Here is a 23,563-nt window from a genome sequence, read left to right as displayed (position 1 = left end):
GCTCCTTGTTCATCCCTGCAGTCTTCCTGCCACTTTTACTTGATTTTCTGCTTGTCGTTGGCATGAACCATTCTTGAGGCTGGAGGACATGATCTCCAGAAGTCAACCAGCTTTCCTGGACTCTTCTTCTCTCCAGGACCCTCTCCCATTGGATTCTTCCAGACAGATACCTGGAGAGAGTAAAGGCTGCTCTCCTGAAGACCAGAGAACTGTGATCCTGCAATTTGCCTTGTTCCCTTCTATCAGGATCTTGAACTTCACCATCTCACAGTCACTGAAGCCAGGGCTGCCCTGAGCCTTCACAACCATGACTACTTCCTCCTTGCTTGTAAGCATCAGGTCTAGCAGAGTGTCTCCCTTTTGTACTCCTCGAACATCTGTGTCAGGAAGTTATCATCAGTGCACTCTGCAAAACTCCTGGATTGCTTGTATCCTGCTGTGTTGTCCCTACAGCAGATATTGGGGAGGTTGAAGTCCCCCTTGGGAACCAGGACCCTTGAACATGAGACTTATTCCAGTTGTCTGCAGGTATTATCTACTTCTCTCCCTGATCAGAAGCTGTTTAGCAGACATCCACCACAACATAGCACATATTGGCTTGCCCACTAATCCTGAGCCTTTAGTTCTCAGCATGCTCATCATCCACTCCCAGGCAGAACTTTGTACATTTCTGCTGCTCTCTCACAGAAAAAGTGACTCCTCTTCCCCACCTTCCCAAACTGTTTTTCCTAAAGGACCTGCATCCCTCAATTTCAGCACTCCAGTTGTGTGAGCTGTCCCACCATGTCCCTGTGATCCCAGGGAGCCCATAGCCCTGCAACTGCACACAGATCTCTAACTCATCACATTTGCTGTCCATGCTGTGTGCGTTAGTGTAGAGGCACTTCAGAGAGGCACCCAAGCCCGCTGATTCTCCAGGAAAAGTGTGAGTGCCTGCCCTGCCACGCTGTCCCTTTGGCACTTTCATACTGTGCTTGAGGTGGACCCCCTCCAGCTCTGTTGTGCTGAATATGAGGTACAACATTTTGCATCCTCTTTGCCAGCCCGCTCCACCACTTTCTTGTTTCATTGTGGGTTCTCATCTCCCTTCCCTGATCCTAGTGTAAAGCTGTCCTCACCAGGCTGGCCAGCTGCATGGCAAAGATACTTTCACTACTGAAAAATCTACGGCTCTGAATTAATTGACGTTTTATAGTCAAGTTCAATAGTTTTCGCACAATCCATTATAGACCTTACTGAAATTTATTTTGGGTATTCTCCTTGGCAGCAGTGTAGATACAGGTGTGTTCCTCAGTTGGTTCAAATATATTGTTCTCACTGTTGTTCTTGAACTGTTCCTCCTTCCTCAGTCGTCCACCGTGTACTCACCTCAGTTTATGTCTATGAGGCAACAGGCAGAGGTGCTAGGAGGGGGATCATAAAATCTTCCCAAATTAGGTGCATGGTAGGTGTCTGGTAAGACAGAACATAACTTCCCTTATAGAAAAAAAGATATCCCATTCCTATGGCTGTTCAAACTGTCACTACCAGACCATACCCAGAAAAAGTAGCAGTGTAGTTTCATACCAGCCCTCTGTGTTCCCAAAAACAGAGACCGGTAAGTACAGACTTGGCAGCATTGTCTTAAGGTGGGTTCTGCTTCTTGAAAGTGGCTGTGGGCTCTGTAATCACCACTCAGTCCCCTGAGCCTTGTTTCTGGTGCCTCAGCTATAGAAAGATAATTCTTGTGCTGAGAATGTATTAAAATATGATTAAGCAGGTCTGAGCTGGAATGAGGGTGCTAACAAAACATCGCAGTGCATGTTTTGCTGCTGCAGTGCAGCAGAGTAGAAAAAAGTATGGGGATGAGCTCCAACAGGTATGCAAGAAAGAGTTAGGCTTTATTTTTTATTTTTCATTTTTTCAGCCCAAAACGTGCCACGCCTTGTCCGATTCCGGCGTTCCCCCGGGGCTTCAAACCACCCGCGGCCCACGGAAGTGACCACAGAGGTGCCCGTGAGCCCTCAGCCGCCCACCGGGCCCCACCGCACAGCAGCCTCGGATGCGGGCGGGGGTCCCGCCCCGCTCCGCGGGAGACAATACCGCAGCCACGCCCCACCGCCGAGCTCCCATTGGGTCCGCGGCGTTCCCGCATGACGTCACCGGCAGGGCGGGGCGCGGCGCCCAATTTAAGGGGTCGCGTGGGGCGCGGCCGCTGCAGCGGCGAGTGCGGCGACAGTTGTAAGAGCGGGGCAGCTTCGGACACGGGCACCATGCGTGAGATCGTGCACATTCAGGCCGGGCAGTGCGGCAACCAGATCGGCGCCAAGGTACGGGCCGGCGCGGAGTGGGGGCGGGAGAGTCTTCCCGCTGCGGGGTGCAGGGGTCACACCCCATGGGTAGCATGCAGCCCCGTCCCGAAAAGGAAACCGCGCCATGGCTTGCTAAGGCACCGCGGCTCCTGCTCCCGTGTCTCCAGCGGCCTGAGCTGCTCTGCCAGCCGCGATGTACCCAGTCCGTCCCTGCCTTCCTGCAGGCAGCCGTGGCGACCCCTGCAAGCCCCCCCCGCCTGCCTCGCCCCTTTGCAGCCACGGCGCCAGCTCCTGAGGGAGGGAGCCAGAGGTGTTTCAGTGCCACGGATAAGCCCCCATCGAGGGTGTTGCAGCTGCTGTCACCTTCTTGTGGTGGCTAGAGGGTCTTAAGCCACTTCCAGACAATGGGAGACCACCAAACTGAGACACCTGGGGTTTGTCATCTTTTGGATACAAGCTATAAAATAATTATCTTGCACTTTTGTGCTCCAGCTGCCTGTCTGCTCTCCATTAATTCAGCTGCTGCAGCCAGAGAAGCCCTTTTGCACTGACTCACCTTCCTCCCGGGCAGCTGCTCTGCTATGTGAGGGAGTGGTCAGGGCCATGGCATGCACGGACTGTGCTGCAGGGTGTGATTGGCACTGGCCAGCTGTGGTTAATAATTGCCCTTTTCAAAAAATGTCTTGTAGTTCTGGGAGGTCATCAGTGATGAGCATGGCATTGATCCCACTGGCAGCTACCATGGGGACAGTGATCTGCAGCTGGAGAGGATCAATGTCTACTACAATGAAGCTGCTGGTAAGTGTGTCTGCTTCCTCAGATATCCTTAAATAAATAGGACAGACATGCCAGTTCATTGAGGCTGGAAAAATCCCCGAACAAGAGCTGTCATCTGCCAGTGATGCCTCTAAGAGAGCTTTGTTCTCAGAATGGCTCTGATAACACAGTAGCCTTGGTCGAGACAGCATGTCGCTCCAGTGAAATGCGGGGAGGCGGAAGGGAGCACAGCAGGGCTCCTGTGACGCTGGCTGCTGACTGTGGGGTTGTAACACTGGCGCTGGTTCTTCCTGCAGGTAACAAGTATGTCCCACGGGCCATCCTGGTGGACCTGGAGCCTGGCACAATGGACTCTGTGCGCTCCGGCCCTTTTGGACAGATCTTCCGCCCTGACAACTTTGTCTTTGGTAAGTGAGGCTGAGATGGAGTAGGAGCAGGAGCTACAAGCACAGGGAAGAGTCACTGTGAGCACACAGGTGACCTGGGGGGACCAAATACCAACAGCATAGTAGGGGTGGAAGTGAGGAATGAACCCCCTGGGGTGGGATGAGGGGGACGATCTCTGTTCCTCCCATGGGCACTAATGCAGCACCTTGCTTTGGGTCTACCCTCCAGGTCAGAGTGGGGCTGGCAACAACTGGGCTAAGGGGCACTACACAGAAGGTGCTGAGCTGGTGGACTCTGTCCTGGATGTGGTGAGGAAGGAGTCGGAGAGCTGTGACTGCCTCCAGGGCTTCCAGTTGACCCACTCGCTGGGTGGCGGCACGGGCTCTGGGATGGGCACCCTCCTCATCAGCAAGATCCGGGAGGAGTACCCCGACCGCATCATGAACACCTTCAGCGTCATGCCCTCGCCCAAGGTGTCGGACACGGTGGTGGAGCCCTACAATGCCACCCTCTCTGTGCACCAGCTGGTGGAGAACACGGATGAGACCTACTGCATCGACAATGAGGCCCTGTACGACATTTGCTTCCGCACCCTGAAGCTGACCACTCCCACGTACGGGGACCTCAACCACCTGGTGTCGGCCACCATGAGCGGCGTGACCACCTGCCTCCGCTTCCCCGGGCAGCTGAACGCTGACCTGCGCAAGCTGGCGGTCAACATGGTGCCTTTCCCCCGGCTGCACTTCTTCATGCCGGGCTTTGCCCCTCTCACCAGCCGCGGCAGCCAGCAGTACCGAGCCCTGACGGTGCCCGAGCTGACGCAGCAGATGTTCGACTCCAAGAACATGATGGCCGCCTGCGACCCCCGCCACGGTCGCTACCTGACGGTGGCCGCCATCTTCCGGGGCCGCATGTCTATGAAGGAGGTGGACGAGCAGATGCTCAACGTGCAGAACAAGAACAGCAGCTACTTTGTGGAGTGGATCCCCAACAATGTGAAGACGGCCGTCTGTGACATCCCCCCGCGCGGCCTCAAGATGTCCGCCACCTTCATTGGCAACAGCACGGCCATTCAGGAGCTCTTCAAGAGGATCTCGGAGCAGTTCACGGCCATGTTCCGGCGCAAGGCTTTCTTGCACTGGTACACTGGCGAGGGCATGGATGAAATGGAGTTCACGGAGGCCGAGAGCAACATGAATGACCTGGTCTCCGAATACCAGCAATACCAGGATGCCACTGCCGACGAGCAGGGGGAGTTTGAAGAGGAAGGAGAGGAGGATGAAGCTTAAGTAACCTGTATCAAAGGAACTTCTGTAAAGCAGGCATGTGTACTGAATGACTTCTGATAGTGGTGGTGAAGCACGTTCTCTAGAAGCTGTGTACCCAATTATCCTCTCAGCACTTGTAACTTTGCCAGATTTCTTAATGTAACACTTCTGAATTCCAGTTATTACAATGTTTTTTGTCCTTTAATGTTAAAAGCACATAAAGGCATGTATTCTAGATCACGTTTTCTGTCTTTCTTAACACCTCTATTAGGACCCAGAACAGTTATTCAGCCTGTGCAATAAGACTTAAGTTTAAAGACATATCAGAAATTCTGCAGCACAGTGGTATGCTTCGATCCACTGAGGCTTACATATTCTCAAAATGTGTGCTTCTCATGCAAATATCTTTCATGTTTTTTCTTACAGAACTCAAATCTACCTGTAACTTGATTGGAAATTGAAAGCCAACTAAAATTCTTAAACAAGGCAAGGACAAACACCTCTAACTTGTTTTACAGTTTAAGTCTGTAGGAAATCTTCAACTTGCCTGTTGAACTCCTCTGCAAAACGCAGGTGTAGGTTATGCTTTCCTTCTGCCATCAGAAGCAACCTTAAAAGAGGGGGGAAAAAAGCCAAAACCCACTGAATATGCACTATATTCGGTGAGTATAGGTAATTAAAATATTTGATGCCTTTTTTCCTTGTTCTTTATTACCCACATACAGATCTGAAGTATCTTAATTACTAATCCCTGTCTACATGGTTCAGAATGTGAACCACAGCAACAGCTGAAGAAACAAGCATAATACTTCCTCCACTTTGGGGAGGATGAACTAAGCTCAAAACAAGTTTTTTTTGTGTCCTAGACCCAGTTTCTATGAACCTTTCTGGTGATCTGCAAAGAAGATCATCTTCCAAAATTAATGTGAGCGGGATGCATCTCTAGGAGGTATGTGAAATACCAGAGCTCTTTTGCCTCTTTCAGAGAACAGTGGTTGTGCTGGACAGTGAACATGCAGAAAAGATCACTCCCAAAACAGATTTCTAGTCCCCACCCAATCTTGGCCTTTGAACTTTAATCCTTCCGCAAAAAGACAAAATCCAAAACTAACACCACCCATTAAAATAAAAAAGGAAATCAGGATTTCTTCAGCTCTAACAAAAGCTAAGGAATAGTATCTGTGAAGGTAAAATTTTTAGACTGTAATACCAGCATCAGTGTGACAAACATAAAATGCTACTTGCTGTTTCTTTCGAACTGGGAAAAACTTTATACCTTACGTATGTAATTCTAATACCTCATTGTGTGAGGGTGAGTAATGTTTTAAATTTTATCCTACCATTTACTAAGCAGTTTCAGCAGTTAAAACCATCTTTACTGATAGTTTCCTATGTTGCCTTCACGTCATCTAACCCTGTTACAGCAAGGAGGATCTTGCTTCTTTCAGTGGTAACAAGTGCCATTTTGTCTCAGGGAAAAGAGCAAAAGTGCGTGAACACACCCAACTCTTGTAGCACCTCTCTGAATTTCTGAATTTTCTGTTTTGTCAAAGATGAAGCAGCACACAGTTGTGCACACCTATAACACTCTATGCTGTTCCCTACTGATGTTAAGCTGCTGTGATGGTACCTAACTCTAGCCATACCACACACATACAGAATGATGGCACATTCTTACTGTGGATAACTGATGTATCTGCACTACAGTTAGTGAAAGCTTTTTCTACTTTACTACTAGATAAAAATCAAGGCAAGAAAAGTTGATGGTAGAAGCACCTGTTACTGAAAAGGTGCTAAATTTAAGGTTTTCTTCTGCTTCACAATGGAACATGTCATCTCCAATGCAACAAAGGAGGAAGAGGACCATGTACCTAAGTATTCATTTCTGGGAACACTGTTAGTCTGATTCCTCCTGTGATAAACACATATATTGGGGGAGCACTTCAGCATGAAGGCATGCAGAGAACCCCTTTACATGTTATTGGATCACAACTTCTAACACTTTCTTCTCCTCTGCTTGTCTTCCAGAAAGAAGCTATTTGATCCTTGTCTAGTTTTTGTGATCACTTGCCTTAGTCAGCATCTGGAGCATTTTAGAGCTCAATGAAACCTAACAGGATCATGGGTGTTCTGAGCAGGGCATGTGGGAGTAACTAACTAGCAGACATGGAATAAAACACATGCATGTGACTGTTAGGAAAGTCTCTTGTTCTCATCTTTCCTGTGGCATAATGTATGTCTATGAACGGTAGGGCTGACTTTAAGGTAAATATATCACTCAGCTTTTCACAGAGATGACACCAATGAAACAGTTCCCTACACTCTGCCTTCATAAAAATGGGGTTTGTTCTCCTAATTCTTTCCTCCAGTGTCAATCATCACAGTCTGTTATTAAGTAGTAATAGAACTCTTTGTGTGTAAATCTATGAAGAAAATTCAGCTGGTGAAATCTCAGCTTTTTATAGGAAGCTGGAGATTTCAAATGAAGCAGGTGGTGCCCTGAGATTTTCTTCATAGAATCACTTCAGTTGGAAGAGACCTTCAGGATCATCGAGTCCAACCATAACCTAACTGTAGCACTAAACCATATCCCTAAAAACCTTGTCTAAACACCTTTTAAACACCTCCAGGGATGGTGACTCCACCAGTTCCCTGGGCAGCCTGTTCCAATGCCTGACAGCCCTTTTCATGAAGAATTTTTTCCTAGTATCTGATCTAAACCTCCCCTGGCACAACTTGAGGCCATTTCCTCTTGTCCTATCACTTGCTACTTGGGAGAAGAGGCCAACCCCCTCCATGCTACAACCTCCTTTCAGGGAGTTGTAGTAATCTCTGAGCATATTTGTACTTTTTTTTTTTTTTTTTCCTCATTTTGCTTTTCTTAAAAACACTGAAGATTCATGGCACAGTTGAAGAAACAAAATCTTTGAGGTTGTTGTTCACACCAACAAGGCACAGCAAACATAAGTATCCTATGCTTCTCTCCAGTAACTGGGAATATCTCTCCATTCATAGCATCTGAATTCACTGCTCCACTGAATGGGGCAGAACTTATTTCTCTTGCAACAAAAGTATTAAAATGGCCATAACAGAGGAGAAATTTCCTTTTTCAACAAATGTTAGGGAACACTTCAGTGTGTGGAGTGGAAAGAGGAAAAGGATCTTACTTGGTTTCTCTTGGAGAACATTAGGAAGGAACTTATTAAAATATTGTACTTGTATCACAAGAAAGGTTCAGCTACACCATTTGCATTGTAACTTGCTAGTGAAGTGTTTAGAACAGTTCTGTCTGTGGAAGAAACAACTTGTCCAAATAGTTTGTGGTGGTGGTTGTTATGTGTTGTTTGTTTGTGTGTTTTGTTGGGTTTTTTGTTGTGGGTTTTTTTGTTTGTTCGTTTGTTTGTTTGTTGTTTGTTTTTTTAAAATTACTTTGTGGATTTTAACTTCTTCATTTCTTCAACAATGTTTTATAAATACTCCATCATATAACTTACCGGGAGCCTTTGATGTGCTTATGAATGTATTCTGCATGAGCCCTTGGAACCAAAGGGTCTTTCTCACCATGAATTATAAATGTAGGGCATTTAATATCTGGCAGCAACTCTTGGCAGATATTACCTAGGGAAAAAAATAAATTAAGGTCACACTTCATTTTAAAATAGTATTAAACACTGAAACTGCTTCTGTAAAGGACTGTGAGCTCCACTGGCTTCTAGCTATTGCCTCTCCTTGTGGATAGCATGCAATTAATCTGCAGAACTGTAATTAACACTTCTTTCTCCAAAATGTTACTTCACTGAAATTTGCTTCATTAATGGATACTAGCACAAATGGATAGAGTGAATGAGGTACTTCTGTCCCACATTTCCCTCGGGCTCTCTTTGACTGTTCCAAGCAAGTATATGGAGCTCTTCCCTGACTGTTCTTTTCAGCCTGAGTCTTAGGTCTTTTGTGTTTAGGCTACTCTTTGTCACACTGGTTGTCCCTTAAAAGATTTGCTACTTTTATTAACAAGTTAACTTTGATTGTACTCAAGCCTGTTCCACCTTCCAGACCCTTTGTGGTGTGCAATGAATAACCCTTTCACACAAATTATACTAAAACTATTCAAAGGTTATTCTCCCTGCCCATTCTTCTTATAGAACTTCAAGAATAATTTTATGCTTACTAGTCTTTAGTCTCACTAGAAGTAATTTTAATGCTTTTCCTTAAAGATTCTTCTATTTATCCTCCTTTTCTTTTTCCCTTGTCCCTTAGTAACCCCGTTTCCATACTCTTTGCCTAACTTGCCATGTTCCCGCAAAAGAATCTGTGGGCAAAACATACTTGATGAGTTTTATGTTCCATTTCTCTTTGAGTTAGCTTTGGTTTATTTGTAGTTGTAGCCTTGCAGCTATCAGCAGCTGTACAGTTAATATTCATATACGCACAGTTTCCTTAGCTCTAAAGTCATACACCATTTCACCGAGATTTTCCAATTGTTTGGTTATTTATATAGTCTCAGTTTGCAGTTCTGCTGGTTAAATGTTTTCATTTAGAACATTTCACACATGGTCCTCAAACACCTGCACAAATGTTGACTGTTTTTCAGAACAAGTAACAAGTAAATTTAAGTTATTTACCTAAGGACATAGTTGGCAGTCAAACTATTATTTCCTACTTTCCACTCCTAAACCTATTTTGTACTATAACCACTAGATTGTATTTACTCCAAAAACACAGAACAGCAGGAAGAATCTTGAATTTTGCAGCGTTACGCAACTCATGTGGTTTCATTAAATGCTGGCAGCTTCTAAAAATTCACTTCTTATGGCATTTCACACTAAAAACTGTCTCATTTAGGGCAAATAGTCTATTTCTTAAACAGAGCTTGAGTTGAATTTTTGACCAATAAAGGCTTTGCTGTCCTCAGATAAGTTCTATTAATGCCTTTTCTTGTATTTGCTATATCTGCACCTTTTGTGCAGTGTCTTAACTCAAATTCCAAGGAGGCCTGTTGTAGCCTAAGTCACCCTCCCCAAGAAGGAAAAAACCTGCAGTTTGATGATTTCTTTTTTTTTTTTTTTTTTTTTAGGAAATGTTAGGCTTTGTCCAATATCTGACCCAGTTACAACATCTAGGTAATTAATCTCCTTGTTACATGTCTCTAGGTGGCTTATTTTTCACAGTCACTTCATCTCACCATGTTTGAGACATGCACAGGCAGTAAATGGATGTCACAGCCAGAGTTTCACAAGCCTAGGCTTTGGATTTAAGAATAAACTAGTTTTAAGGAGATACAGAGATGCATTCTAGAAATGGTATCATAAAATCAAATAACAATTTGTTACATCACTCTACTGGGAGAACTTCTAGTACCTGATCACAAGCAAAACTTTATGGAAAAAACATAACATGAAGGAGTGTTTTCCTTGTAGTACCTGCTGCCTATTAATGTATGTGACCTCCTTTCATTATGAGAGCTACATGAAAACGTATTAGAATTACAGACTCCTTATATTTCTGCTTTAGGCAAATGAAAAGCAATTTTTCTCTGAATTAAAACTGAACTGTAGGTATCCTTGGCTGCAAAAGTCTATGTAGAGTAATTGTAGAAATCTTCAGACATGAATATTTAATAATTACTTTGTCTAGTTGAGCTATTCTTTTCGGATTTTTAAACACCTAGCCTGTGTCAATACTGTTTCCTAATTCTGAGTTCCTGAAATTTGAACTTCCTTCTTTTTTAACTCATTATACGCTACTAGTTTTGAAATAGTGCTTCAGCTCCTGTTTGCAGGAAATTGAATGAACATGCCTCACTTTTGGGATATTTCAACATGTCACCAAGAGGTAGTACTTTGACACTGAACACTGAGAGGAGAAAAAAGCTTGAGCAGTATCCCTCCTTCTCAGTCTGCCCAAAAGCAATGATTTAATAATGCTGTTTTGTGGCAAAGCAAGAGGAGAGTGATCAGCTAATGCTTCCCATAAATATGTTTGTTTCCTGTACCTTGCTGGTTTTGTGAACCATCTAGAAAGTAATTGCTTTATTCATGAGGATGAGTCAGACTCAGGTTTTAATGCCATATGCAGTCCTTCCTTTACTGGCTGCTAGGAGTACTGTTAGATATATTTTTTTTTAATTTTGTAATCCAGAACTGTCTGCTACTACAATTGCTTCAGTTTAACATTGTAAAAGACTTACCATCTGATTTTTCAGCAAAGCGAGATATTCCATCTACCCAAGCCTCACAGGTTTTTGCAAAGTATTTAAGTCCATACATCTCTTCTAGTGGTTTCTTGACTTTTTCACTCCACTTTGAAACATCTCGGATGCCTACATAAAATAACATTGAAATATGTTAAGTCCTTTCCAGCAAGAAGATATAAACCAGCACTGTCAACACCTAATATGAGTAAGTTTTTAAACCAGACTGCAGATGTGTATTTAAAATTTGAAATTGCGCTGAATGTTTTTAAATAATTCATACTACGGAAAGGATATAAAAAAAGGCAGTTTTATGATCTCTGCTGGGGTCTTTCTGAGCTGCAGAAGGATCATCTTATTATCGTGGTCACAAGGAACAACAGAAAAAAAATAATGATCAAAGGACTCAGTCCTAAAACTCCTGATGCTTCTTTTTGAAGAGTTTGCAGAAGAGGAGCTCAAGGAGGTATCTTGTGTATAAAAAGGGGACTGTTTCATAACAGTGTGCCAGGGCTGGCAATTATTTTTAATATCCTTCAGGCTTTTGCTTTGGCTCATGGATGGAACTTCTTCCATCCTACCAGTATTCAGAGGAAGGAAGTTCTTACTAAGGCATTCCAGCAGGCTGACATCATGGTACATTTGCCATGATCTTACAGAAAAACAAGCAACTCTACTTAGTAGAGCACTGTGATTCATGGCATGCTGGCTAAAGTTGTACAAATAACCTGACCCTTTAGTTATTTATTTATCAGATTTACCTATTTTTTCCCCTCAAATTTCCAGTACTGTTCACAAACCAGATATCCACAGGGATGACTTTCACTAAACTGTATTTCAGTTGTACAGCCGTGTATGGATAAAGCTCAAAACAATGTTGGCATAGTAGAGAACCTGAAAGAGACCTGAAAAGTACTGAATCACGAAACAGCCATGTATGCTATTAGCAAAACTTTTGACTGGTTTCAGATGGGAATTCAGGGAAGAAAGGAGCAAGGTGTTAACAAGCAGAGCCTGTCCAGCCAAATGAGAAAGGTAGCAATGGTTGAAAGTGCTTTATAGCAGGATTGGATTGGAAATGAGTTTGCTTACTCCAGGCTAGCTGTTACTGTTTCCCTTAAAGAATCACCTGGTTTACCTTTGTGGCTGGCATTAATTTAAAAAGGGAGGGGGGAAGCCAAAGTTGAAAGGACATAGATACCAAACAAATGCCTTTCCCTCCTACCAAACCCTGCCCTGCAGCTGAGATGCCCTGATGGGTTGGCTGTAGGCTTGCACTGCTCCTCCCTGAGTTCCAGCACCCAGAGAGAGATGTTGAAAACACCACCATGGAGGGGTCAAAAGTCAGCATTGCTGTGGGTGTTCTGTGTAAAGTAAGACTTCTTTATTTATTAATTTATTTTACATTTTAGCCTTTTGGCTGCTACTGACATACATTTCATAATTATAGAATAAGAACTTGATAAATACAAAAGCATGTAAAGAAATAAAGCATCACTTTCACAGAGTTAAAGTGTTTTTCTGAACTAAAAATATACTACTACTAACAGAAGTGCTTTAGTTTTGGTAAGTACACATGTGCATCACATACACTTGTAATTTAGCTGAAGACAGATTTCCCAGCTGGTATAAATCAACCTCCAGTCATTAAAATGATATTATACTGAGTTATACTTATTGCAGGCCTGTGTGGTTAACTTTTAATTTCAAAAAGAAAGATGGTCCCTTTCTGAGTTCACTAGCAGTTTTTGCTGTTTTCCTTTAGAGTGACAAATAATCAGATTCTATTTCACATGGCTGGAACAAGGATCAGAAATCCCACGCTTCTTTACTTTGCAAAGGTTTTGTAACCACAATAATTAACTTGAAAGGAATGCAAATTAGAAAGGCATCCTGGGACACTCGCTTGAATGATTTATTTGCTTCCTGAACTCAAATGGTAAGTTATGAGCTTGTTTTCTTACTGTCTATGTATTATATAGGCCCTAGGGGCAAAAGCTGTTATGTGCTAGCCCAGTGATTTTCTGTGAACCTTGTTTAAAGGTTGTACAAGACGTGAGAAAAGAAATCAAGCCTGAGGTCAATAGTATTATTTGGAATTTATTTTTAGGAATTTGTTACAGCAACAAAAATTTGACTTTCTGAAAACTACTGATGAGCTACTATAACTTATGCTTTTCAGTAGCTTAAGTTGGTAAGGACTTGTTAAAAAATCTATTATATTACCCCTAGAGTACCTGTTAGGGAGTTTCTCACTATGACTTTAATCTATCCTTATACTTAGAAACCTGGTGAATTTTGTGTCCTCAACTCTGTCTCTACTTAGCTGTTACATGACTAAAATTCCTAGGTCAAGAAGAAACGAAAATAAATCTTTTATGATACGATATTCAGTTTGTACATACCATTATAAATTCTCACATCCTCTTGAGTAACGCTGGCATTTGCTCCCCAGACAACCAACTTGTGGATAAGCGTTGGATACTTTGCAGCTGCAATCAGGGCTGTAATTCCACCATCACTCCACCCCAACAAAGAGAACTTCTTAAATTTCAGTGCCTTGATTTGTACAAGAAAGTTATGTGCAAATCATCAGCTGGTTGTACAAGCAAATACCAAATATTTCTTGAAAACTAACTGTACAGATTTAGATGTAACACTATAGTTGAACTATAGTTAGCTTTCGTAATTAGAAAATATCATTTTCCTGCTATACATAAAAATACTTAAGAAAAGGTCAATTATTTAGCAAACAAGAAATTATACCTGCCCTTCCAACTTTCTACAACTATTTAATGAAACAGGCAGTAGCCATATTAGATTCTTGCTGCATTTAGAAAAGCCCTTTTGAACTTAAGAAATGTTTCTTTACAACAGAGAGTAAAGACCTTTCCAGAGAGCGTGATGCTATTAAGAATCTGTGGATTTTCTTGGTATAAAGTTGGCAAAGGCTATCACAGTGTGGGATGGTATGTAACCCAAGACTAAGACGAAATTAAAAAGAAAAAAAAAAGGTTTAAGACTTGAAAAATGGAACCCAGTTATCTAATTTACTGATGCCAGCTGATCTAAAGAAAAACCTGCTCTGTAACAACCAAAAAAATGCTTAAAGTATTTGCTACATGATTGTAACAAATTTTAGTGCCTAATTCATGTTTTCTGAAGCTTTTATGTGCATGGTGAATTGCAGTTCAAAATATTAATAATGAAATTCCTCCTCCTCAAAAAGGAAGGCTCAGGGCAAAAAATATGACAGCCAAGATCTTAACTCATTCTGACTTGTCCAATGTTTTCCACTAGAATTTGAAACTCTTGTTTCCTCATATATCACAATCTATGGCAGGGGGTACCAGCAGGGACAGGAGAGAGGATTTTGTGTGTCTGATATTCAGGATGCAAAGGGTGGGAAAGGTAAAGGTGCTCCGGAGCAAATGCATCTGCAGGTTGTACAGGGATGATATTCAATAGTTAAGCAGCATTTGCAGTTTTGCATATAGAGATCTCAGTTTGGAAACTCTTTTGCAAACAAACATAAAGATTTCAAAGGGATTTGTTGTTGTTTTTGCAGAAATTACAGCCTTTTAGGTATGATTGAGGAAGACAATGTATTTCTGGAGGAAAAAAGAGCAAGTTAGTTGAATGGATTGTTTCGGTGTTTGGTGGTGGTTTTTTTTTTTGTAAGTCCAGGCCTGCTTTCTTTGGAGAGAAGAATGCAAAAATGTCAGCAATGAGAGAAACAACTACAGAAAGATAAAAAGCAGTTTCTAGTCTGGAAACTTAAGTTCTGCTTGTAAACTCGGTCCTCAGGTGAGGCATAACTTTATCAGTCAACTTGATACCTAGTAAGCTTCTACTGCTATCAGGTTTTTCTGGTTTTGGCTTCTTACTTGGTATTAGGCTTGCTGTAGTGTTGCTCAATATTACATTTCACCCAGCTAAGCCTGAAAAGAAAATAAAGTAGGAAAAAGAAAGGGACCTGTAAGGTAAGAGCTGACAGCAAGAGAAGAGAACTTTGAATTTCAGCAGCTGATCACAAGCTGGCTCTGGCCTGCTGAAAAATCAGTTATCTGTGATGAACTTTGAGAGTTGAGCTGCTGAAGGGTTACTGGTGTCTTGGTAAGTTTCAGGAGTTGGCGGCAGTGCTTGTAAAGCTGAAGTTTTTGCTGTTGCTGGCGCTGTTCCCCCACTGCCAGTAGCAAATTACAGATCTCAAAGTTGGCTGATGAGTGGAATAGCTGGTTAAATTTTTTGTTCTGCATGCCAGGTTATTTACCAGTGCTTCAACTGCAATCTATTTGCTTCCAGTATTTCTCTTGTTTAGCAGCCATTATCTTGTTGCATTCTTTGGCTTGTCTCAGGATGCATTTCCAGCAGGAGGAATTTAACTTAATCTTTGCAGCCTTCCAAAAAACAATGTGATGTAACAGATGTGTTGGATATGGTATGCATGTTTGCTTGGTTAAATCTTTAACTACTTACAGTACAGGCCTCTACCTAGCACTGACAATAACCTGAGAGTTGGTTGCACAGCTGGTCGCACAGCTCAGGTCTGTGGGTGATTTTGTGCTGATTTTACCCTGTAAGTGAAATCTCCTCCATCCCAGACTATGTGAAATCCAAACAAGCGATCACATATGCTATGATAGGAGTAACTTAGAACAGTGAGTTGCAATGCAACAGCACTCTGCACTGAATGCTTTCATTGGATCACAGAGAGTATATTACAAGTAAGGGTTGCAGCTGATCTACAAAAACTTGGAGAAGTCCAAGCTCATCCTTTCACTAGGTCAGCAGCTCCATAGATATCAATACTAATTATTTCCATAATGATTGTTTTACTGTTATTGGCCTTTGCTGGCGTTAGGCATTGGGATGGAGTGCAGCAAGTGGCCTTACGTGCATTACACTCCTTTAATTCAAGCAACCTCCTTCAGAGAACACATGCGGTGCCAGAGAGCAGACTTGTCTGAATCAAGGTGCTAAATACTCTGCAGAATTCCAGTTTTTATTATTTCACAGAAACCCTGCAGAACTCACAGTTCCAGCAGAGACACCAGAATCTGAAGGAACCTTGAATAAAGGTTCTGAAGTCTCACCTGTATGGATTGTTTTTTTGGCCAAGTGTAGGCCAGATGACATATGTATATATATCAATATAAAGCCCTCTGTAGGAGTTATGAATTTGTTTTCTTCTGAAAATCCTAGCTGGGATGATTCCTGGGGATTTCTGCTATCCTTTATGTTATGCTAAAATAGAAGCAAGTTACCCATGCTTGGAAAGATTTTAATAACTTGTTATTATATGCTTACATCAATAAATATCTTCAAAAAAACAGGATGCTCTGCCTTATTTGTTTTGGCAGCTTTAGAGATTGGTAGGCTGTGGTCCTGTTTGACTGGACGCTACATGGTTACATACTCTTTGGGCACAGCTCTGTTTTCTTTTTTGCATTTATTAGTATTTGAACATAGGCAGGAAAGGGGGTTTCAAACACTGAGACTGGAAGTTTGTCACCTATCCATGGCAGCATCTTTATTTTCTTTGTTAGTGTAGCAGAAGGAATTGGTGACTTACAGTGCAGAGAGATTGCTTTTATGGTTACAGGGCAAAACTGTGTCTTAATCCTGATTCTGCTGTCAGACTTATTTTGTTTTGCGATGCAGAATGCTCCAGGAAGGCTGCATTTCCAGTTTCAGATGGGTTTCTGCAAGGTTTCTGCTTATTAAATACAGTTGGATTGACTGTCTGAATCTTGTCTCATGTTTTTGGAATTTTAATGCTTAACACGGCCAAAGAGGCATAGCTTAATGTAACAAAGCCAAAATAATAGTTAAAAATAAAACAGAAAATGTTAGCACTTATAGGATGGAATAAAAAAGGAACACAGAAACACAGATTTGAAATAAAAAATTCTGCAAGATGAAGAAGTAATAACAGCTTTAGGCCATATTCTTTATAATCACAATAGATGTATTAGTTCTTAAGATCTGGTATGATCACAGGAACCCTTTGAATACCCACAAACATAATTCCAGTAATATGCTGTAAAATGCAAAGTGTCAAGTTAGTTTTAAAAATCAAATGTTTCTTGAAATTGAATACTCAAGGCAAAATGCCAAGACTCTATTAGATAGAGAACCTTAATGTTTCACTACTGTAATCCCTTCAGTTAGAGCACTTGGCATAGACTTCAGTTTTATATACACTTTACCTAAACTTACATGATTCTTGGATGCAAACCTCTTAGGGCAGGGTCTTGGGATGAAAACATATTTCTTTATAATTAATTCCCACTGCTAAACCTCTGTGTACACTGCAGAAGAGATGGAAGCACTATTTTCCAGAATAGTGTTCATCTACCCAGTTTTAAGCCTTCATTTGTTTTAAGCCTTCATTTGCTCTTTTACTTAACTTGCTACCTGCTGGAAACAACCTGCTTAACAATACTCTTCCTCCTTCTCATAATGTAAGGAAAACAGTTTTTAAATATATATGTAAAAAATAATAAAATCTTGAAATAGATTTACCTGCATAAGATCCACAGCATCTTTTGCATCTCTCTCAAAGAAATCTGGAGGAAAGTCACGAGATGGAGGAATGGACTGTCCATATCCCCGAGGATCCCAAGCAACAATTGTGAAAAGTTGCTTATTCATAGACTTAAGCTGTGGTCCAAAATCAGTTTGACCACTCCCTGAAACATAATTTTTCAGTTACAGTAACCACCATAGTATACACATACTATATATACTCTAAATGGAAACCTGGGGAAACTTTTACCTTAATTCTAAAAAAAAAAAAAAAGAGATGATTCATCAACTGCTGTACACTTTATTTCTAATTGTAAATAACCATTGCAACTCTCAGAAAGGAAGTACCAAAATAAAAATCTTTAGAACTACCTACAATATTCTCAGAGCAAACCATTTCTGGCCAGTGTGTAAGCTTATCAAAACTTGTGCTCTACATGGATGCTTTAAGAATCTTAAACTGAGTTACCTGGGTAGGGATTTCTCTTTAACAGACTTAAAGCACTAGCATGGTCATTGCTGTTTGTCCAAACAGCACAGAAGAAACTGAAAGGGGAGGAATATACTGACTCAAGCTACAAATTTGTAGGTGAAAAGCACTGTGCAAAACATTTGTTGTTATTTGATAAAATACTTCTATGAGGATAAAGCTCAGCTTAAGGCACCAGTAAATACTTCTTTGCCTGAGGAGACAGTGGTGATACAAAAGCAAAAAACTATAAGTTCTGATTTTTCTAATACGTATGTTACCAAAATAAGCCAAATGTAGCCATTTTTCTGATGCAGAACAGTTTATTTTATATATGGCTCAGACCTTCAAAGAATTAAAAAATTAAGTACTCCAGTCTATTGCACTAAGCTATCTATGAACACTAGCATGAAGATAGTAAGACTGAAATTTATTTCCTATTTAAATTATGGTCTTGTGGTAACAGGATAATAAGCTACTTGTCTAAAGCCTGTTCAGACTGAGTATATTCAAATGATGTACATCAAATATCAAATTGGCTATCCATTGTTATATTAAAAAGGCCATTTAAGGGCATTTAAGATTTTTTTCTGTTTACTTGGAGAAATAAGTCCTCAGATACCTCCTCCTATACCATCAACTTGTCTAAATGATAAAAAGGCTGTATACAGCATACCATAATGAGCTGACTACAGCCTGACATGATCTCTTCTCTCTTGCAATGCCAATTAATAGCTGGAGTCAGAAGAAAAATATCAGGTTGTTTAAAAAACACCAATGCAACCTGATTAATACTAATCACGATTTCTTACACAGGCTTTGTATGACTCTCTGCACTATCATGCATATGCTTGCTATACTATACTGTTTGTAACTTAAAAAAAAATCCACAAGGCTGAAAGCATATCTGAATGCTGTGTTTTCTTAGTACTTTTCTAGTTAAAAGGGAAACATCATATTTGTTTTAATGTAATTTACAACTAACTTAGAGACTAATTAATTCTGTTTAACTAAAAGCACCTATCTGGTTGCCATGACACACTTACTAGTCTGTTAATACTGTAAGTACTATACAATAATATTGAAAACAGTATCAGTACAAAAGGAAGAAGTATGTCCAAGTCGGAATGTAAAGCCCACCCCGACATGTTGCCCAAAAACATTCAATCATAAACTTAATAAAGGTAAACATATTAACTCTGACTATTAAAGTTTGTAATAATGCTAACTGAACAACATATGACTACCAAAGCACCCCTAGCATTAACTTTTTTCCACCCTTCCCTTGAGAATTCTTTGAAAGAAAGAACCACTTCACAAAGACTTGAAAATATTGCTGCCAAGAAGAACAAATGTTTCCTGCTCTTCACTTCTTGACATGCTATCATCTCGATCCAGCAACTGACTTGTGTGAGCACAACTCTGAGCACAGTAATGGTCCTACTGACAGCCTGCTATGAAGTAAGTCTGATTGGTTCTTTAGAACTGCAAGAACCCAGGGAAAAAAAAGGCTGTGTTAATTTTAAAAGGTTGTTATCAAAAGCAGAGGTCTCAATGGACAGATACTGCTTAGTTAGCAGAACCTGTTGCCAGTCTCAAAAAGCCATTGAGAATCCTAATGATGTTGCCCTGAATAACCAAAAAATGAAAACACATTTTTATGCAAAAAGCAAGTCTCAACTATGTCTTTTTCTCTATGATAATGAACTGCAAGTGCTGCATTATGCCTATTAATTCAATCGGAATGCACCTAGTTTCTAAAAAGGAATGAATAATTCAGCCTGTGCAACAAATAAAGCTGACCTGATTTTTCCCCTGTTGTTTTGCACCTATTTTCCACCTGTGCTGGACAACCCCTTTATACAGTTAAATCCAAAAGTGTGAGTGACAACTACACAAGTCCAAGACATTGTGTAAAAGGTGCCTGGTGAGATAAATGAAATCTTGAGAAACTGTTAACTGACTGTAATAACTCTGCCTTTTCCTATCTGCTGTATGTGTAGCAATTTTTTAAACGACCATGTTCCATAATGAGATATCAAACATATTACAACATAGTTTTGTGCATTCTAGCTTGAGACTGGATCGCGAAAGAGTTGGGCGCTCCACAAATATAAGACAAAATCTCCAGACCTAGCATTCCAGGAAGCAGAAGAACCGCATGGCTTCCTTCTCCTGTCTGCTGATAATGCAGGTTGACTCCATTCACTTGGACTTTGGCTGATGTTACTGAAGTACTAGGGATGAGGGGAAGGAAGAGAAATAGGGAAAGATTCAGACAGTTAATTCTTATTACTACATGGTCATTCAAGAAATACAGAATAATTACTTTTTCTAGATGTCAGTGACAATACAGTGAGATTTATCTGGGTCACTTGCCTTTCAAGGGTGCACAGAAGACTAAACAGAAACTTGTTAGGAGCAGAGCAGTACTCAGTTGTAACCACTACATAACATTTGTACTTAGGTTTCAATAAATGTAGTTAAATGACTTAAGTTAAATGTGAGGAAAAAAAGAGACTTGACTGCAACAAGGGGAATATAAAAGCAGCTTCCCATGGCTACAGAAATGTGTCGAGAGAAATATATGAGAGGAGAAACCCCATTCTGTCACAGCATAAATTTTGAAATGGCTGCTGTTCACCTTGTTACAAGGCCTCTCAATTGCCAAAGAAATCACAATCTATTATTATGGTTCCCCATAAACCAGAGGGTCTAAAACAAAAACCACCTTGCACTGGGATAAGGGTGGAGAAGAAGGATGTGATAATAATATTTCTGTCAGTGTAATCTCAGCAGGACGTAATGCTTAATTGCAAAATACCACATGACCAAAAAACCCACCCACTAAAGAAGTACCACAAAAACTGATTGTGGAAGCCTCTTCTCAGCCCTGGCCGTTATACCCCAACATCAGCTTTCAGTACAAAGCAAGACGTGTAAATGCAAACAGGTAATCTGAGATAACATGTCTAGATACAAATACCTGGTGAGAAAGCAAAAGCAGCAGAAATTGAAGGTATCCTCTTAACAGTACAAACCATTGCAAGGCCTCCCAAGCAAGTTTGTGTGCTAATGGTTGCAAGGCATCCTTTCAACAACCTAATTTTATTTAAAGGTAGTAATATGATATTAATTTTGCCATTTGGCTACCTAATGGTTAATCCTGCACTTCTCAATTTACCTAGATAAATGTTCTTGCCTCATGAATTCTATCAATGTACTTACAGAAATGTTGTTTTCCAGTCTTCCACGTAACAATAGTATCTATTTCATTATATGTACCATGCAACTTACTAAAAATTCAATTTTAACATATAAAATCTGAACTAACTACAGCATGTAAGCATAGTCTCACTCATATAGAGACTAAAAACATGAATTAAAGATAAAAAAATCCCACAAACTGAAATTTTTGTCATAGGGCAAATGAAAATGGACTGTTTTACAGAACAGGATCTGCTCTTTCTACCTGTGCAGATCCGTGGCATGAACACAGCTCAAAGAAACTCACCGCGCCATTATGACTTCAGTGAAATTTGCTGAACTATTATGTAAATGTGATTCAAGTGATTAGTTTGACTGTAATGTTAAACCTCCTTTAAGTCCAGGTATCACAGCTGATGTGGCTTTATACTTCATAACTTGAATTCTGAAAGTAGCACTCAGATGGCCTTCTTATCCCTTTTTGAATACCTGAGTTTTGCTTTTTTCTATTTATACATTTTTTTTAATATATACCGTCTTTTGGTTTGTCACATACTTCAAAAGGCTATTTTATCCTAGTTCTCACCACAGCAAATGAGCAACTTGCTCTTATAAATTTTTATAGAAATGTATTGGTTTCTTTTTTCTTGCAGTTAGTAATTGCCCCAAACATTTCCACTTCTGACTAAAACGGAAATAATGACCATCTAGCTACCTTTTTCTAAAACAAAGGTAACCAACACGTAATTTAGGCAAGGGATGCATATTCTGCTTTCCTGACTCAGATGTGATTTTTTTAAACAGTTCTACATTATTTAGGATTAATTATTAACATCGGGGAGTTGAGAATTTCACAGGTTATGCTGTCTTTCTGTTCTTGGATCATAGTGTAAAGTTCAATGAAATTCAGGAGTTTCATGTGCAGAGTATTTTCAATACTTTCTGGACTAAGAACAAATTAGTTGCTGTTTTTTGTGTGTGGGTGTGGTGGTGGGGTTTTTTGGTGGTGTTGTTTTTATGGTTTTTTTGGGTTTTTTTAATGTGCTGAGACACTGCACTGGAACTAGCTACACCTAAACCAGATTGGGTCTTCCCCACACCAAGCTTCTTTGAGTCTGAAATATATTCAATATGGATGTCAGCATGAAGACTTTTGTAAAGTTTTCTTAAAGACTGCATTTTCCACTGGTTGGCATAATCAGAAACCATGTTAAAGCAAAACAAAACAAAAAAACCCCACTAAGTTGTAATTGAATTAGTAGTGTTAAGATACATAGCTCTTTGAGAAGCATTTAACACATACTGCCTATGTTCACCAAGACGGCACAGATGCAGAGCAGGCAGATCTTGTGTTGTGCCTTGCTGGAGGCCACACTTCACCTCAGGCTCTGTAGGAGCAAGCTTAATCTGCAAACTACCTTCCTGTTCCTGCTGTGCTATGATAGAACCTAGTCTTCATCTGTGCAAGGAAAACAAAACAGTATTATGTCTGTTTTACTTAAGATTGGCAGAATAAGCGGTATTATATACATATTACATATATATAGATGTACTCTCTTCACAACTTCAGCGGCCTCCAGGGAACACCTTATCAGTGGTGGCACAGAAGCCGGGCGTTTAGCAGCACGTCCAGCCTTGCAGGGGAAAATGGAGCCGCAGAGGTGAGGGCGACAGACGGAAGAGAAGTGGCTGCGGAGCTTTGCTTGCACAGCGAAAGCAGCGAGACAAAAAGCTCTTCGCCCCCCCCCGCCTCCTCAAGCCCTGAGTAACCGCAGTCCGCCTACAACTACCGTCCTCACCTTGTCCCTCCCCCCAATCTACACCCCCTCTGCTAAAACACTTTGTTCACCCCGCAACCCCCCGGTGACAGCCACCCGGACCTGTCCAGTATCACATCTCCTCAAGCCCCAGGCGGAGGGGAGGGAGCTTGGGAAGGTGGTGGCTGTGGCTTTTACCCGTAGGAGGCGACCGGTCCCCGGCACACGAGCAGCGCAGCCCGGCCTGCGCTCCTCCAACCCATATCGCCCACCGACGCCGTTCTGCCGAGGAGGGGAGGAGAGAGGAGCCCGTCCCGCCTTCCCTCCTCTCTCCTCCCCTTCCTTGCTGTCCCCCCGCCCTGTCAGCTCCTCCGCGGCCCCGGAGGTGCCAGTCACGGGTCGTAGAGTAGACTAGAATCGATTTTAGTTGGAGGAGACCCTCCGGATCATCAAATCCAAACACAGCCTAACTCCAGAACTAAACCATGTCCCTAAGAACCTCATCTAAACGCCTTTTAAACACCTCCGGGGATGGCGACTCCACCACTTCCCTGGGCAGCCTGTTCTAATGCCTGACAGGCCTTCTCGTGAAGCATTTTTTCCTAATATCCGATCTAAACCTTCCTTGGCGCAACTTGAGGCCATTTCCTCTTGTCCTATCACTTGATTCTTGGGAGAAGAGACCA

The 23,563-nt window shown here is 41.5% G+C and overlaps 2 protein-coding genes across 5 annotated transcripts; one reads left to right on the top strand and one right to left on the bottom strand.

The window, feature by feature from the left end:
* Nucleotides 1-1,868: 1,868 nt before the first annotated feature.
* LOC308037515 (tubulin beta-1 chain-like) lies at nucleotides 1,869-4,744 on the top strand (the record flags this gene model as incomplete). 3 transcript variants are annotated; one of them, XM_080339340.1, is made up of 4 exons in its annotated part: nucleotides 1,869-2,309; nucleotides 2,981-3,089; nucleotides 3,365-3,475; nucleotides 3,684-4,744. In XM_080339340.1, exons 1-4 carry the CDS (start codon nucleotides 2,133-2,135, stop codon nucleotides 4,742-4,744), a joined length of 1,458 nt encoding a protein of 485 aa, XP_080195466.1. In that variant the 5' UTR covers nucleotides 1,869-2,132. The 3 variants fall into 3 exon arrangements, with proteins under 3 accessions (XP_080195466.1, XP_080195468.1, XP_080195467.1); XM_080339342.1 differs by lacking the exon at nucleotides 2,981-3,089 and having other exon boundaries at nucleotides 3,373-3,475; XM_080339341.1 differs by lacking the exon at nucleotides 3,365-3,475.
* Nucleotides 4,745-4,926: 182 nt separating this feature from the next.
* BPHL (biphenyl hydrolase like) lies at nucleotides 4,927-23,166 on the bottom strand. 2 transcript variants are annotated; one of them, XM_080340512.1, is made up of 7 exons: nucleotides 23,076-23,166; nucleotides 20,047-20,150; nucleotides 17,442-17,608; nucleotides 13,319-13,472; nucleotides 10,911-11,042; nucleotides 8,218-8,341; nucleotides 4,927-5,333 (listed from the first exon to the last, which is right to left on the bottom strand). In XM_080340512.1, exons 1-7 carry the CDS (start codon nucleotides 23,138-23,140, stop codon nucleotides 5,243-5,245), a joined length of 837 nt encoding a protein of 278 aa, XP_080196638.1. In that variant the 5' UTR covers nucleotides 23,141-23,166; the 3' UTR covers nucleotides 4,927-5,242. The 2 variants fall into 2 exon arrangements, with proteins under 2 accessions (XP_080196638.1, XP_080196639.1); XM_080340513.1 differs by having other exon boundaries at nucleotides 23,001-23,138.
* Nucleotides 23,167-23,563: the final 397 nt, after the last annotated feature.

The sequence above is a fragment of the Nesoenas mayeri genome, assembly GCF_963082525.1.
Source record: "Nesoenas mayeri genome assembly, chromosome: 2".
Lineage (NCBI taxonomy): Eukaryota > Metazoa > Chordata > Aves > Columbiformes > Columbidae > Nesoenas > Nesoenas mayeri.
The sequence above is the reverse complement of the archived record's forward strand: the minus strand, read 5'-3'. Positions and strand labels throughout refer to the sequence as shown.